This window comes from Pseudophryne corroboree, chromosome 3 (genome assembly GCF_028390025.1).
Source record: "Pseudophryne corroboree isolate aPseCor3 chromosome 3, aPseCor3.hap2, whole genome shotgun sequence".
NCBI lineage: Eukaryota > Metazoa > Chordata > Amphibia > Anura > Myobatrachidae > Pseudophryne > Pseudophryne corroboree.
Window position 1 is genome coordinate 177,784,786 of NC_086446.1, and position 15,152 is coordinate 177,799,937.

General features: G+C 45.8%; 1 protein-coding gene across 1 annotated transcript in view; it reads right to left on the bottom strand.

Annotated features, from left to right (window-relative positions):
- Nucleotides 1-551: 551 nt before the first annotated feature.
- ZNF511 (zinc finger protein 511) overlaps nucleotides 552-15,152 on the bottom strand; it is an 89,356-nt gene continuing 74,755 nt past the window's right edge. Inside the window, exon 6 of the mRNA XM_063958631.1 lies at nucleotides 552-1,237. Within this exon, the coding sequence (XP_063814701.1) occupies nucleotides 1,168-1,237 (70 nt within the window). The 3' untranslated portion in view covers nucleotides 552-1,167. The remainder of the gene's footprint in view (nucleotides 1,238-15,152) is intronic.

Sequence of the window (15,152 nt, forward strand, 5' to 3'; positions counted from 1 at the left end):
TGGTTGGGAATGCCTGGTCTAGTCTGTCTGGGATTATATGAAAAGACAGAAAAATCTGAGCTACCCTACATCCACCGAAGATCTTTGGTTAGTACTTCAAGGTGTTTGGCACAACCTCCCTGCCGAGTTCTTTCAAAAACTGTGGGCAAGTGTACCTAGAAGAATTTATGCTGTTTTGAAGGCAAATGGTGGTCACACTAAATATTGATTGGATTTAAAATTTCTCTTCAGTGCCTTCACTTTGCATTTTGTTAACTGATAAACAGAAACTATTAACACTTCTATTTTTGAAAGCATATTTACTTTGCAGCATGTTTTCCACACCTGCCTAAAACATTTGCACAATCCTGCACATCTATGACAAAGACCTTTAGTAAACATACCTGAAAGTCTGTAACAAGTTAAACTTTAATATAGACTATTAAATCAAATAAATAAAACCACACACACACACACACACACACACACACACACACACACTGTAAGGATATAAAAACACATGGCGAAAAGTTGCATATTGTATAGCTTTAGGCATTAATCAGGTCTAAAAATTGAATAAGCAACATTTTATATTTTATTTTAGACCATTTAAAATTAGTCACAAAAGAATAAAATATCCAGAAATACATCCATGGAGCGTATGGTTTTCCCATCCACCCGCCAGTTTTACAGTACTCCACATCAGGACATGCCCAAAATGGATGCTATTTCATTTCTTACATATACTTCATCCTTTTTTGTTTAAACCATCTGTTCCTATGTGTTACATTGTGAAAAGGTGAGTCACTGATACTATATTTATCTCATTTATTTCAATACTTTATTTTTTATTCCCATTAAGATGTAGAAGAATAAAAAGTTGCAAATAATCCATGGCATAAAACTTTGTTGAGAGGACTTGTCGTCGTTCCCCTTCCCAAGAGACACACCAACCACTTCCACAACTGTATATACCAGGAGACTGCCCCAGTCACATTGCAATTCCTCCCTGAATTGAATGTGTAGCTTCCATCCACAGAAGAACTTCAAGCCAATCTCTGGTGTCTGTGTAACAAGAGCACCATCTACTGGTAACTCTGTTGAACATTTTGTCAAACGTTGCAGCACACTGAAAACTGATAGACTAAATTTGGTTTTCTAAAAATGTTCTTTTCATTTATGAAATGGTCACTTCTTTTTCTTTGTATGTCTGAATCCTCTCACAGATCCGTGTCCGAAGCAGATGGTAGAAGGAACCCTTTAAAAATATATAAATACAAAATATGATATCTGCAAAATGCAATGGATTAATAAAATGCTTAAACACAGTTTTGCAATCGTTATGGGTAAGTTATGAAGTAATTTGGAGCAGATGGAGTAGTTCTTTAATATTTACAATGACAACATTAAGAGAAAATAAAGAAGAGGTTTAGGGAACCTTTAACACATGGAATAGTTTTTTTAGCTGAAATAAAACAAAACGTTTTTTGGTCACTTACTGTTGAATCCTTTTCTTTGAAGCAGGCTGGGGAACAATGCACCATGGGATTGCAGGTTGGGGCTGGAGCTGGCACCTAAAGTAACCAACTTTGAAAAGTAAGCTCCTTCACCCCACAACCCCAGAATTCCAGTATTTCTTTAAAGAGAGTCCGGAAAGGAGTAGCAGTATCCTAGTAAATCTGTTATAACAATCAAACCAGTTGAGAAGAAGACTGTCAGGAACCAAACCTCGCACAAGTGAGCGTGATGGTGGGAATGTAGTGTTCCCCAGCCTGCTTCGGAGAAAAGGATTTAACGGTAAGCAAGCAAAAATCTTCTTTTCTCTTTCAGCAAGGCTGAGGAACATTGGACCATGGGACATTCAACAGCCGCCCTTAGGGGAGCAAACGCTCAGGCTGCACACCTAAAGTGGGTACCGCCGAAGACAAACACCTAAAAACGTGTTGACAGAAGACTAAGCAGCTGCACAACTGGCTTGTTCAGCCGAAGCCCCTTGTCGCACTGCCCAGAAGGTAGCCAACAGCCTAGCAGAATGCGCAGACCCGGTATGGTGCGGTCGCCCAACACTAGTAAAGGCTTGAGTGATGACGGAGCAGGGTAACACGCAATGGCCTGCGCAGCAGTCTTCCAACCGCCATTATGCGCGTTATAAAAAAACAGCAGGGAAAATGTGCGGCGGACAGAAGAAATCTTGCTCAACTAATTCCGCAGAGCTCGGCTATAAGCAGCAGGGCCAGAATATTTCGGTATTGGTAAATGGTCAAAAGAGGAAAAACTATTTCCTGGTTTAAGTGGATTGATAAAACAAGTTTCGGCTGGAAAATAGGGACCATATGGAGGAGAACCGCTTTGTTGTCATGGAAGATGAAAAAAGGTGCATTGAAGACAAAACTCCTAACTTGGAAGCATGCTGAGTTGAGGCTATATTCATAAGGAAAACTAGCTACCAAATAACGCAGCGAAGATTCGCTAAATGTATGAGCTGAAACAGAGTCACTGTGAAAGCCGGAGTCAGTATGGAGCAGAAAAGGTCCATATTAACATTTCTCGTTTCTACCGGCCAACCAAAAGGTGACTGAATAAACCCCACACCCTATAAAAAGGTTTACACTTTCGAATGAAAAGTCACATGCCTCTGAAAACTGACGGAACTGAAACCTGTACCCTCAAAAAAAAAAAAAAAAAAAAGGGATCTGTAAACGGGCCTTCAAACCACTCCTGAAGGAAGGCCAACAACGAGTGAAGTGAAACCTGGGTGGTATTAACCTTCCACTCAGGCCATAAGATATAGAGCTTCCTATCTCTGAGATAATCGCAAGATGAAACAGGTGTTAAGAGTTGCAGCATACTACGGACTACTGAGAGGGAAAACCCTTTAGCTTGCAAAGGCTCGGCGTCCAAAGCCAAGCCGTTAAAGCCAACCGAGGAAGGTCCTCATGTTAAAATGGACCTTGTTGTAGCAGGTCTAAATGAAGAGGAAGATGCCATCAGGGACCTACCGACATTTTGAGAATATCAGTGTACCATGATCTGCGTGGCCGGCCACCAGTTGATCCTTGAAGCGCTGGAGTACCCAAGTCTGAAGGAAAAAATATATATATTTATACGCTAGAAGAAAATGCCACAGAACAGGCATGACATTCACTGTGAAAGCCAGCAGGTCCCTGGATCTTGCACAAAATTGTGGAACCTTCAAGTTGTGCTGAGAGGCCATGAGATCCAGTTTCGGAAAAAGTGCTACTTCCATAGTAACTGTTGGAAAACCTTTGGAATGAAAGACCACTTTCCTGGGAGAAATGTGGTTCAGCTGAGGAAGTCTGCTACCCAATTTTCTACTTCCAGTATGAAAATGCAGAGAGTACCGTTACAAAAAAGTCGTGGCCCATGAAAGGATTTGGACTGCCTTTGCCATCACTGCTGCTCTCTTTAAGCTACCTGATGATTTACGTATGCCACAGTTGTCCGACTGAATACAAAATGGCAATTTTGTTTTTCAGGGTCTAAAATTCCACATTTAATAACAAATAATTGTACTTTTTTTATTAACAATGTCAAAAATCATCTGTTAAATGTGTGATTTAGACCCTTAAACACAATCTATTATAAGTCGGCTTTTAGTAAATATACCCCCAGGTGTGTGACTCCTTGAAATTTAGGATCTTGAAGCTATCTTGAAGTACTGGAAAAATGCAATCTTGGTGCTTTTGCAACTGTAAAGCTTAGACTGCCTTCACAAGTAGATAATCTAAATAAGGTATGATACTTTTTTTTTGCGCAATAAGCTCGCCATGATCTTGATGAAAACTGCCTGAGCAGTTGCTATTGTGAAAATAGATCCCAAAATTTGTAGTGATCAGATCAGACTGCAAAACAGGGAAGAGTATTATGACCTGCCTAAATCAGAATGTGAACATATGTATCTGATGTAAAGTGGAGCCAAAAATTTGTTGGTTTCCACGCTGCAGATTACTGATCGGAGAGATTCCATTCAAAAAAGATCCGCCCACACGGAAGAGATTTAAGATTGGCTGGAATGAGCCATTCGTTTTCCGACCAGGGAACAGGTTGGAGTAAAAAAACCTCAGTTTCTGTACCAGCGGAGGAACAGAAGCAATGACACCAACTAAAAGAAGGTAATTGATAGCCCCGGTCCAACGTCATCCTCTTCTCCACATTCTGAAGAAGAGTGGTGGTGAAATGAAAAACCACAGATGTGACGGACACTTGAGGTCAATGATCTGAAAAAAAGATGCTCAGCATCCGACTCCACTTAATGGTCTCTGAATGTTATGAACCACAGGTAGTGGTTCATTCCTATTCTAGGTTTATAGTTGTCTTGCAGGCCAGGATTTCCCGTTGCTCTGGTTTTAGAAGACTCGTTTGCTGCCGGTGGTGAGTCTGTGTGATTGCAGCTTGTTCCCATGTGTTCAGCCTCACCTGTCTGTTGATTGCACCTCTCAGTTGTGCAGCAGGGCAGCTGCACGACATAATTAATTAAGACTCTGTTATATTCTGGCTCAGTGCAATTCACAGACGCTGGTGATATTTCCAGATTTCCAAAGTTCTGAGCTAGTCCCTGCCAGTTCCTGAGCTCCTGTCTAGCAGTGTCTGTCTAGCTGCTTCGAGTGTCGGTTCCAGTGTCCTGCCGTGAAGCGGTCCTGTCCAGAAGTCCTGTGGCTTTGTCTGTGCCTGGTCGAGTATCTGGCTTCTTGGTGTCCACCGGTCTGTCGTTTGGGATTCTGCCTGTCCTCCGGTTCTGAGAGTCTGTGTCGGCTACATTGGGGGTTCCTGTCCATTTGCCAGTATTGGTACCGGTTCCGTGAGTAGCGGCTTTGCCGCGTCCGTCGGCCTAGGCCGCAGTATTCTTTGGTTATATTTTGTTACTGGTGTTTTGCAGAGGGTTCTGCTTATGCTGTCACCGCCGGTACACAACAGTATTGTGTCGGCGAGTGGACAGCATTTCCTTTGTTGTTCTTTTCCTTTGGCGGCGTGCCGCACATATATTTAGTTTTAGGGTTGTTAGTAGCCCCTAGCCTTCTGTTTGCTTTAGTTAGAGGTCCCCTTGTTATTATCCTGTCTCGGTTCACGCCTTGTCTCACTCTAAGACCTGGGGGCATCGGAGTTGGGCAGACCTAATCCGCCCTTCAAACGCGGCTGCCGTGGGCCCAAGAAACCATAGTCACTCAGGCGTGAACTGACCACACGGGTGAAACAATGGAGGTAGGGTGCTAGGGGCTATTTCCATACCACACCTTATTTCAGCGTCACGTTCTGGTGCTCTGGACTCACTACGCAACATCTCCCTTTTTCTGAGCACCAGGAACCTAACATTATCACCAGCCATACAACAAAAAAGAAACAAAGCTAAATAGTAGTTTTTTCTTTTTTGGTCCAGTGTCTAGTCTAGAATCCAGTCCTGTCAAGAATTCAGTCTGGTCTAGAACTCAGTGTGCAGAATCCAGTCCGGTGTTTAGAATCCAGTCCTATCTAGAATTCAGTGTGCAGAATCCAGTCCGGTGTTTAGAATCCAGTCCTGTCTAGAATTTAGTGTGCAGAATCCAGTCCGGTGTTTAAAAATCCAGTCTGGTCTTGTCTAGAATCTTGTCTAGAATCTTGTCTTAGAATCGTGTCTAGTCTTGTCTTGTCTAGTTTGAAATCCTCCTATGCCTACTATGCAAGCCCTGCAAGCATCTCTCTCAGCCCTGAACTCTGCTTTCAGTGCTTTGAAACCTGAGCGGCTGGAAGTTTTGCAGCAATCCTTAAAGCAACTGCAAAACCTTCTGACCAAAATTTTGCCAGAAGTAGTTGTGAGTTCATTCTCTAAAGAGACTCTTGTTCACAGTATGGTGACAAGTGAATCCTCAGGTTAAATTAGAGAGAAAAAGTTTGAAAGTTTTCTGCGGCCCAGGCTCTCAGAAGAGGAGCGTCTGCGTCGCAGAAACTTAAATTTATGCCTATATTGTGGGGGTTTAGGCCACTATCTGCAGACCTGTGAGTTGCACAAGCCAAAGTGTGGTGACAAGTCCTGCCCTCTGGCCAAGTTGAGTCAGGATACAAGACCTACTCCTGTCTCTACTGTGGCAGAGGTACTTGTCACACAACCCACACTAAAAAGCACTCTGTCCTATAATTGGGGTCCTTGGGCTAGGGAGCCCCACTATAGATTCAGGAACCAAAGGAGAATGTTTCTCTCCTCTCTTGATTTTCCTGTTGAAGCAGAGTTGCAAACCCCTGGAGCGGTGCCCGATGCCCGGGGTCCTGGAGCGGTGCCCGATGCCCGGGGTCCTGGAGCGGTGCCCGATGCCCGGGGTCCTGGAGCGGTGCCCGATGCCCAGAGTCCTGGAGCGGTACACGATGCCCAGAGTCCTGGAGCGGTACACGATGCCCAGAGTCCTGGAGCGGTACCCGATGCTCTAGGTTATAGAGGGACATCGAATATCATAGCTCAGGTGTCAATACCAGAAGGGGTCTCAGAAGCTGTTACCCCAGGTAGAGACTTGAAAAGCGCAACTCCAGAGAAGGTGTCTAAAACCATAGTTCTAGAAGGGAACTCGAGAAGCAAAACCCCAGAAGGGATCTTTGAAGTAATATCCCCAAGTGGGGTCTCGAGAGACAAAGCCCCAAAGAAGGGTCTAGAAGTCGCTTCCCCAGGAAAGGACTCAAGAGGCATAGCGTTAGTGGAGGTTCTGAAGGTTATAGCTTCAGCAAAAGTCCCGGAAGTCATTGTCCCGGGAGAAGTTTAGATAATTATCGACTCGGAGAGGGAGGCTGACGGCCCGGTCCCAGAGAGGGAGGCTGACGGCCCGGTCCCAGTAAAAGAATCCGAGGTGCTGACCCCAGCGGGGTTCCCGAAGGCCACTGCCCCAGCGGGGTTCCCGAAAGTTACTGCCCTGGGTGGGGTTCAGAAAGTCACTGCCCCGGGTGGGGTTCAGAAAGTCACTGCCCCGGGTGGGGTTCAGAAAGTCACTACCCCGGGTGGGGTTCCGAGGGCCACTGCCCCAGGTGGCGTTCCGAGGGCCACTGCCCCAGGTGGGGTTCAGAAAGTCTCAGCCTCAAGGTCAATAATGACCAGGTCCTAGCAAAGCACTCTAGTCAGTCAGATGGGAAGGAAGCAGATCCTGACTCTGTTGATATCTCAACATCTATAATCTTTGATGGGGACTTAGTCCAATTTCTGGCGCTTTACAAACACTATTACACCATTTTGTTGTCTAGACCATTTCTGGGCATCACTTCAGAGAACCTTGTGCTCTCTCGGATATATTCCTTTAGAGGAGAGCCTTTTGAGTGGGCGACCAGCCAAATGAAAGCTGAAGATCCCATTCTTCAGGATCCCCCGGCATTCAGTGATGCAGTTATTAAGAGATATGGTTCCAAAGAAATTGGTTCAGGTTCCTCTAGGTTACCCGTCTTATATGCTGAGAGTCCACCGTATACTGTAAACTCGGCACAAAAATCACAGCCTATTACCATTGCTACTGGATGTGCTTTCCTGTCTTCTCCCTACAGGAAATCTTCTAAAGTTTCGGTACTCAGGGGAATGGAGCCAATCTATGGTCTGTTCTCAGATTCCGAATCTGATGAGGTTTCTTATATGCCGGGGCACTCTGGTAGGAGACGGAAGAAGCATCTGATTGCTCGACCTATATGTTTTGAAGAATTTTTTGAGACAGAGATTTCTTCCTTTCCTGGTGTCGCCAAGCAAGCACAGGGTAAAAAGAAGAAGAAGAAATATTATGGACTCTTGCCTTGATATAAAAAAAAAGTTTTTTTTCCCCTTGTCTCGTGTCCAGTGGCCGCCGTCAAGGGGGGTGGGGGGGGGGGGCACTGTTACAAGCTGTTGCCACAGCTTGTTTCTATTACTTGTCTTTGTCTGTTTGTTCCAGTGTCCGGTTTATTAATGTATACCTTACCTTGTTTTGGAAAACCTGAATTTTGGGGTCCTTTGACCCCTCCTCAAGGGGGGGGTACTGTTATGAGCCACGGCTGTGGCTCATTCCTGTTTTGCATTTTGGTTATGTATTTTATGTTATACTTCTGTTTATGTTCCCCGTGGGTGTCATGGGGTGTTCGGAGCTCACCCTTAAGGAGAGGGTACTGTTATGAACCACAGGTAGTGGTTCATTCCTATTCTATGTTTATAGTTGTCTTGCAGGCCAGGATTTCCTGTTGCTCTGGTTTGAGAAGACTCTTGTTTGCTGCCGGTGGTGAGTCTGTGTGATTGCAGCTTGTTCCCATGTGTTCAGCCTCACATGTCTGTTGATTGCACCTCTCAGTTGGGCAGCAGGGCAGCTGCACGACATAATTAATTAAGACTCTGTTATATTCTGTCTCAGTGCAATTCACAGACGCTGGTGATATTTCCAGAGTTCTTGAGTTCTGAGCTAGTCCCTGCCAGTTCCTGAACTCCTGTCTAGCAGTGTCTGTCTAGCTGCTTCGAGTGTCGGTTCCAGTGTCCTGCCGTGAAGCGTTCCTGTCCAGAAGTCCTGTGGCTTTGTCTGTGCCTGGTCGAGTATCTGGCTTCTTGGTGTCCACCGGTCTGTCGTTTGGGATTCTACCTGTCCTCCGGTTCTGAGAGTCTGTGTTGGCTACATTGGGGGTTCCTGTCCGTTTGCCAGTATTGGTACCGGTTCCGTGAGTAGCGGCTTTGCCGCGTCCGTCGGCCTAGGCCGCAGTATTCTTTGGTTATATTTTGTTACTGGTGTTTTGCAGAGGGTTCTGCTTATGCTGTCACCGCCGGTACACAACAGTATTGTGTCGGCGAGTGGACAGCATTTCCTTTGTTGTTCTTTTCCTTTGGCGGCGTGCCGCACATATATTTAGTTTTAGGGTTGTTAGTAGCCCCTAGCCTTCTGTTTGCTTTAGTTAGAGGTCCCCTTGTTATTATCCTGTCTCGGTTCATGCCTTGTCTCACTCTAAGACCTGGGGGCATCGGAGTTGGGCAGACCTAATCCGCCCTTCAAACGCGGCTGCCGTGGGCCCAAGAAACCATAGTCACTCAGGCGTGAACTGACCACACGGGTGAAACAATGGAGGTAGGGTGCTAGGGGCTATTTCCACACCACACCTTATTTCAGAGTCACGTTCTGGTGCTCTGGACTCACTACGCAACATCTCCCTTGTTCTGAGCACCAGGAACCTAACACTGAACTGGAGCAACATTCCTCCAGTTTGCGACTGGATCTGGGTGAAGAGAGACCCACTCAAAAAAAACAACCTTCTGCCTTGCTATATAGGAGCAGCACCGTAAGAAAATTGCTTATGCCACCTGTAGCTTGAGAAATAACAGTATCTAATTTTGGCCCAAAGAATGCTCCCAGCAAACAGAAGAAATCACAAGGAACATTTTGATTCAGAATCCACATTTGTGGAGCCAAAAAGTAATTCCAAGTCGAAACAGCTGTAGTTGAAAACCTGAAACCCACGTGAGCAGATTCTTGAACAGCCTCACATACCTATGCAACTGCACCGCAGAGTCGTTCCGCCTAGTGCAGTAGAGAATCAGTGAACAAATCACTGTGCAGCCCCAGTACAAGTTTGGCGGCCCAAATATCCACAGCTGTGCCACACATCCAGAGACTAATAAAGGACGGACACCTACTCAAAATAGACTGGAGACCACCTTCCAATACATGAAAGAAGACGGAGCCTGAAACAGGAAGTGTGTGAGTATATAAACACGCCACAGCAGCTGCAACAGTGGGAGGCACTTCCCACTTGGACACATAACACGATGCAAGCGGATAAAGTGAAGCAAATGAGCAAGGAAATGGATAAATCCTCATTTCACACTGTCCAGGCCACTTCAAAAAGATTGGAGAGTCCTGAAGAATTGAAAGCAACGACTTTCCTGTGCTTCTGTTTGAATGGTCCCATAGTCTCCTCCTGGAATTCCATACATAAACTGGGTCCTGGAAAGAAGAAAACGCTTATGTGCGTAGCACACCAAGGAGCATTCCTTCCAAATGAGAGCATATTCTGTAAACCCCCATGCTGTGCGCTCCGTGATAAAGCCAGGGTGGGACCTGCCTCGGCCGGAAACCTACCCCTATAGGAGGGATATAATCCTTTTCCTGAGATGCGGAACCACCAAGGCTGAAACCTGGTTTTACCCCAGAAGCTCAACTAGCTTTACCAAGCTGGAACTGACCTGTCCAAGCCAGAGCCCATGCAGTTATCACCATGGCTGACGCAGCGCCCCCTGATGCCTGCGCGAACTGCAGACAACAGTGACCTGGAGCCTCTGCTCTTTCAGTAATTACTACATGGGCTGTCTTGCACTAATTTGGAGAAAGCTGCTGCTATTCATAATCATACAGTAGGTCTTCCATACAGCATCAGCTGCAAGGTAGACAGACTGTGACGTAAGATAAATGAAGTGACAGTCCCCAGGAGGATAGTATAAAATCAGAGCTGGCCAAACCAGTCAAGATCTACCAACAGTTCAAATTTTCCAGACCACCTAGCTGGTGCACAGGTGTAGTCATTACTAATTAAGCTGTGCTGCACTCATTCCTGACAACTGACAATTCTACAGGTCTCCAGGAGGCCTGAAAAACATGAACTGCTGGTCGATCTCGAGGATCGGTTTGGCCAGCTCTGGTATAAATGGACCACAGCCCCATCCGTAACCTTAGTAGACAGCAGGTGTGCATTTAGTACTAAAAATACGAAGACTAACAAAGCAAATTACTCTTAGGCAGCTTATACAAGATAAATGTGTAGTGCAACTTTAAAACAGAAAAGTTCAACACACAAACATAACATAGTACACCTGTAATATGCAGGCAGATAATTCAATCAGAAATATTAGAATCTTCCCGACCTTGCAAAGCTTCAAAAAGTCACTGAAAACTCACCGGCTCATCAAAGCATACCCTTCCGCATAACATAGTCTTGAGGCTGCTCTCCCAACCCCCTGCCTTGCTTACTTCCTGCCACCAGGCTACCTTACGCTTGCTTGTGCCTCATGTCACCTGTCTGTCTCTCATCTCCCCCTAGATTGTAAGCTCCTTGGACAGGGATCTGTTCTCACAGCCCTCTTCTCTTGCACTTCAATTACAGCTCTGTCCTACTCAGTGACTGAATATACCTGCGTTTCCACCTGCATTTCCTCTAGCTTGTGACCGTTCATCTTCTTCAATGGCTGCCCACCTCTAATAGTTCACCAATTACTCCTTTGCTTCCTTACGTCTCAGTTGTGTTGTCTACTAAGAACTCTGGTGCTAACGGTTACCTGTGCTCTGTTGAAGTTTTTCTGTAATGTTAAGTTCTGTGCACTTTGTATAGTTAGAATGTGTGTCGTATGTACGGCGCTGCGAAACACTTGTGGCTCTTTATAAATAAAAATAAGATTTTACTCACCGGTAAATCTATTTCTCGTAGTCCGTAGTGGATGCTGGGACTCCGTAAGGACCATGGGGAATAGCGGCTCCGCAGGAGACTGGGCACAACTAAGAAAGCTTTAGGACTAACTGGTGTGCACTGGCTCCTCCCACTATGACCCTCCTCCAGACCTCAGTTAGGATACTGTGCCCGGAAGAGCTGACACAATAACGAAGGATTTTGAATCCCGGGTAAGACTCATACCAGCCACACCGTATAACTCGTGATATTATACCCAGTTAACAGTATGGACATAACAGAGCCTCTCAACAGATGGCTCAACAATAACCCTTTAGGTAACAATAACTATATACAAGTATTGCAGACAGTCCGCACTTGGGACGGGCGCCCAGCATCCACTACGGACTACGAGAAATAGATTTACCGGTGAGTAAAATCTTATTTTCTCTAACGTCCTAAGTGGATGCTGGGACTCCGTAAGGACCATGGGGATTATACCAAAGCTCCCAAACGGGCGGGAGAGTGCGGATGACTCTGCAGCACCGAATGAGAGAACTCAAGGTCCTCCTCAGCCAGGGTATCAAATTTGTAGAATTTTGCAAACGTGTTTGCCCCTGACCAAGTAGCAGCTCGGCAAAGTTGTAAAGCCGAGACCCCTCGGGCAGCCGCCCAAGAAGAGCCCACCTTCCTCGTGGAATGGGCTTTTACAGATTTAGGCTGCGGCAGGCCAGCCGCAGAATGCGCAAGCTGAATTGTGCTACAAATCCAGCGAGCAATAGTCTGCTTCGAAGCAGGAGCACCCAGTTTGTTGGGTGCATACAGGATAAATAGCGAGTCAGTCTTCCTGACTCCAGCCGTCCTGGAAATATACATTTTCAAGGCCCTGACTACATCCAGTAACTTGGAGTCCTCCAAGTCCCTAGTAGCCGCAGGCACAACAATAGGTTGGTTCAAGTGAAAAGCTGATACCACCTTAGGGAGAAACTGGGGACGAGTCCTCAATTCTGCCCTATCCATATGGAAAATCAGATAAGGGCTTTTACATGACAAAGCCGCCAATTCTGATACACGCCTGGCCGAAGCAAAGGCCAACAACATGACCACTTTCCACGTGAGATACTTCAAATCCACGGTCTTAAGTGGCTCAAACCAATGTGACTTTAGGAAATCCAACACCACGTTGAGATCCCAAGGTGCCACTGGAGGCACAAAAGGGGGCTGAATATGCAGCACTCCCTTAACAAAAGTTTGAACTTCAGGTAGTGAAGCCAGTTCTTTCTGGAAGAAAATCGAAAGAGCCGAAATCTGGACCTTAATGGAACCCAATTTTAGGCCCATAGTCACCCCTGACTGTAGAAAATGCAGGAAACGACCCAGCTGAAATTCTTCCGTTGGGGCCTTCCTGGCCTCACACCACGCAACATATTTTCGCCATATGCGGTGATAATGGTTTGCGGTAACTTCTTTCCTAGCTTTAATCAGCGTAGGAATGACTTCCTCCGGAATGCCCTTTTCCTTCAGGATACGGTGTTCAACCGCCATGCCGTCAAACGCAGCCGCGGTAAGTTTTGGAACAGATAGGGCCCCTGCTGCAGCAGGTCTTGTCTGAGCGGCAGAGGCCATGGGTCCTCTGAGATCATTTCTTGAAGTTCCGGGTACCAAGCTCTTCTTGGCCAATCCGGAACAATGAGTATAGTTCTTACTCCTCTTCTCCTTATTATCCTCAGTACCTTTGGTATGAGAGGAAAAGGAGGGAACACATAAACCGACCGGTACACCCACGGTGTCACTAGAGCATCCACAGCTATCGCCTGCGGGTCTCTTGACCTGGCGCAATACTTTTCTAGCTTTTTGTTTAGGCGGGACGCCATCATGTCCACCTGTGGCCTTTCCCAACGGTTTACAATCATTTGGAAGACTTCTGGATGAAGTCCCCACTCTCCCGGGTGGAGGTCGTGCCTGCTGAGGAAGTCTGCTTCCCAGTTGTCCACTCCCGGAATGAACACTGCTGACAGTGCTAACACGTGATTTTCCGCCCATCGGAGAATCCTTGTGGCTTCTGCCATCGCCGTCCTGCTTCTCGTGCCGCCCTGTCGGTTTACATGGGCGACCGCCGTGATGTTGTCTGACTGGATCAGTACCGGCTGGTTTTGAAGCAGGGGTTTTGCCTGACTTAGGGCATTGTAAATGGCCCTTAGTTCCAGAACATTTATGTGTAGGGAAGTCTCCTGACTTGACCATAGTCCTTGGAAGTGATAAAGCTAAATATTTATCTTATTTAAAACCCTTTAAGAGGCCTAAGAACACTGTACGCTATTGACGTATGGAGTACCGTAAGGGTACGCACGTTGCGTAGCAATCGCTTAGCCGAGGTCGAGACGCTCAAGCGTCACGTTCGCTCACGTCCAAGAGATCACAGGCAGGCACACTATTGGCTGCTGACTAACGTAATGGTTCGCTATAGCGTAGCGGCCGCTCGGGACCACGAGGAGATCACCAGCGGCGCAGACGCTCACAATGTTAAACCTTTATATCTAAACCATAAACAATGTAATATGCTGTAAACCTTAGTGTAGAGATAGGGTGTAGATGCAACACAGTGTAACCTTATTAACTTAAAAGCTGTTTGAGCGTCACCGACGCTCTGTGAATACTTAACACTATAAGAAATACACAGATACCGTGCTTAGGGTCTAACGCCTTATATGAATGTTATACTTGCAAAAAGAATAATACAATACAAGTCACACACTACAATATAACATAGACTAACTAACCAGTTAACTACACATGAAATACAATACAATACTATTACGTTTAAGAGAATACGAGAGAAAGAGAAGAGAGAGAGAGAGAGATATGGCCCATAATAACAAGAAAGACAATATGATTGCGGAGAAAACTTACGCACAAGGGGAACGATCGCATGCGCCTCTGGACATCCAGTTCCCGATTTTCAGCAATGAGAACCGTTGAAGAGTGAGCTGGATGTGATCGGCTTGTCTATTTATGCCCCACACACAATACAATTCAATGGTCCCTACAATCTCATTGTTCATTGGACACAGGAATTCCTCCTCGCATTATAACAAAAGGTCATAGGTTGATTCATACAGGTGGGCTGTGACGATTTCCAACTGCTCAGGTGGGTGGGAAACTGGGTTTCCCGCCGCATGGATAAGTAAGTGCAAATAATAGTAAATGGACATAAACTTCTTATGTCCATAACTATTCGCACGAGCGATTAATCCGTTTTAAACCAACACCGGAATACTGCTAATTAAATATTCTTCCGATGGATACTAAACACCACTGTATTACTCCTGTCTGACCCTTCGTATCAAACAAAGTGGGATTTCTCTGTCCATGAACATGCTACATTAACTAAACTTTCAGATTCTATCAAAGGGACCATAATCTACAAAATACATTATATAGTGAAAATATGTAACGATTGAGTCGCACGCTACGAACACATGAACTCTACCGTAAATGCACATACCGCGCGCCCGCGGGTGCCCGCAACAGCGAGTATGCGCACGCACGGGAGAGCGCACGCATGCGCAGCGCGGACCTGTATGAGGTGCAAATATGGCAGTGGGCATCGTGCTATTTTTCTGACTTTGACAGTCCACCCTTTGGCAGTCAACAATAACTGCCACTTCCTAAAACATTTCAAGAAGAGAAAAATATGTCAGGGGTTAATACATTTACATGGTTGGGTAGGGGAGGAGAGGAGAAGGTAGGAAAAGGGTATGACCTAGTGAGATAGCAGAAGCATGTGTGTATGAATCCGTGTTTGGGGGTCATGTATCATCGTGCCGTAC